General features: G+C 58.4%; 1 protein-coding gene across 1 annotated transcript in view; it reads left to right on the top strand.

Moving 5' to 3' along the window:
• LOC104542332 (cathepsin L1-like) overlaps window positions 1–485 on the top strand; it is a 1,978-nt gene extending 1,493 nt beyond the window's left edge. The window contains 2 exon segments of the mRNA XM_010186594.1: window positions 107–236; window positions 386–485. Of these exon segments, the coding sequence (XP_010184896.1) occupies window positions 107–236; window positions 386–485 (230 nt within the window).
• The last annotated feature ends 887 nt before the right edge of the window (window positions 486–1,372 follow it).

Below are 1,372 nucleotides of genomic sequence, written 5' to 3'. Positions count from 1 at the left end.
GGGCTGCCTCGCTGTGGGGGTGGGCTGCTTGTTGAGGCCCAGAGTTTCGCCAGGGCACTTTCAACTGGAGAAGCAGCAATTGGGTCTGGCTCCTTGGCTCACCCAGCTCTGCTCTTCCCAGGCATCTTCAGCAGCGCGTTTTGTAGCCAGCGGGTGAACCATGGGATGCTGGCTGTGGGCTACGGCACGAGTCAGGAGGGTGGGCGCAACGTGAGCTACTGGATCTTAAAAAACAGGTAGAGGTTGAAAGATACCCCCGAAAACCACTGCCCCTTTCACACCCTCACACAGCCTGTCATGGACAGGACAGGACGGTGAGGTCCTGCCAGGGTTGGAGGGGGTTCCTGGGAACACGGATGTGCTCATTCTCCATCTGTTCCCGCAGCTGGTCGGAGGCATGGGGTGAGCAGGGCTACATCCGCCTGCTGAAGGGAGCCAACAACCCATGCGGGGTGGCCAACCAGGCCAGCTTCCCCGTGCTATGAGCCAGGACATCCCTTCTTCCCTGCCCAGGTGTCTCTCCCTGCCCTGGCTGTGGATCCAGGGCTGTTTCCTTCTGGAACAGGGATTTTGTTTGTGTTTGGTGAGAAGCAATTAAAAGTGGTAAGGCTAATCGCTCTGTGCCTGCAAATGGTGGCCAGGCAGGGTTCGGTGGCCAAGGCAAGGCTGATGCAGCCCATCCTTTTCCTGGTGTGAAAGGCAAAGCTCCCCACACATGATACTCAGCAAGAGGCAATTTTCTCTGTGCCTTTCCTCCCAACCTGGCCATTGCTTTCCCCTCTACAGGCCCCTTCTCCTTCTCTCCAAATCCCAAAGGCATCACCAGCCAGGGCTGGATTTTCTGACCGTGGCTGCAGCTCTGCCCAACCCCACATGGGCTGAGCCAATGACACTGCCCCTGCACACCCAGCTCTAAAAAATCAGGCTTTACCCCATTAAACTTGAATGACAAGGCAGAAAATTAACCTTCCCCCCCATCATATTCTACCCACACCGCTGAATAATTTGGGGGATTTAGTGCCACACACTGCCCAGCAGCCCAGAGGGAGGCAAGACTGGGGTGAAAGGGGCTGCAGGGACATGGGGCATGGCCGGTGGCAGCATGGGCTCCCCAAAGTGTCCCACAGCTGCCCCATATCCTCTGTGGGAACAACCACAGAGCTGAACATGGCTCCAGGGGCATGAGGTGGTGGAGACTGCTGTCTCCATGTCCCCTTGTTCTATATTCCCGGTGTGCCCATGCGACTGGTCCCAGTGGTCCCGTCTTCCCTCGGTCTCTTGTTCCCATCGCGGCCCTCCAAGGGTTAACCTGCCCGGGCTTCCTGCCCACACCCAAGATGGCCGCCGGGGCGCCCGCTGAGCGGCTGCAGCC

Source organism: Mesitornis unicolor, unplaced genomic scaffold (assembly GCF_000695765.1).
Source record: "Mesitornis unicolor isolate BGI_N332 unplaced genomic scaffold, ASM69576v1 scaffold38076, whole genome shotgun sequence".
Taxonomy (NCBI): domain Eukaryota; kingdom Metazoa; phylum Chordata; class Aves; order Mesitornithiformes; family Mesitornithidae; genus Mesitornis; species Mesitornis unicolor.
Note: the sequence above shows the minus strand (reverse complement) of the source record. Positions and strands in the feature narration are given on the sequence as shown.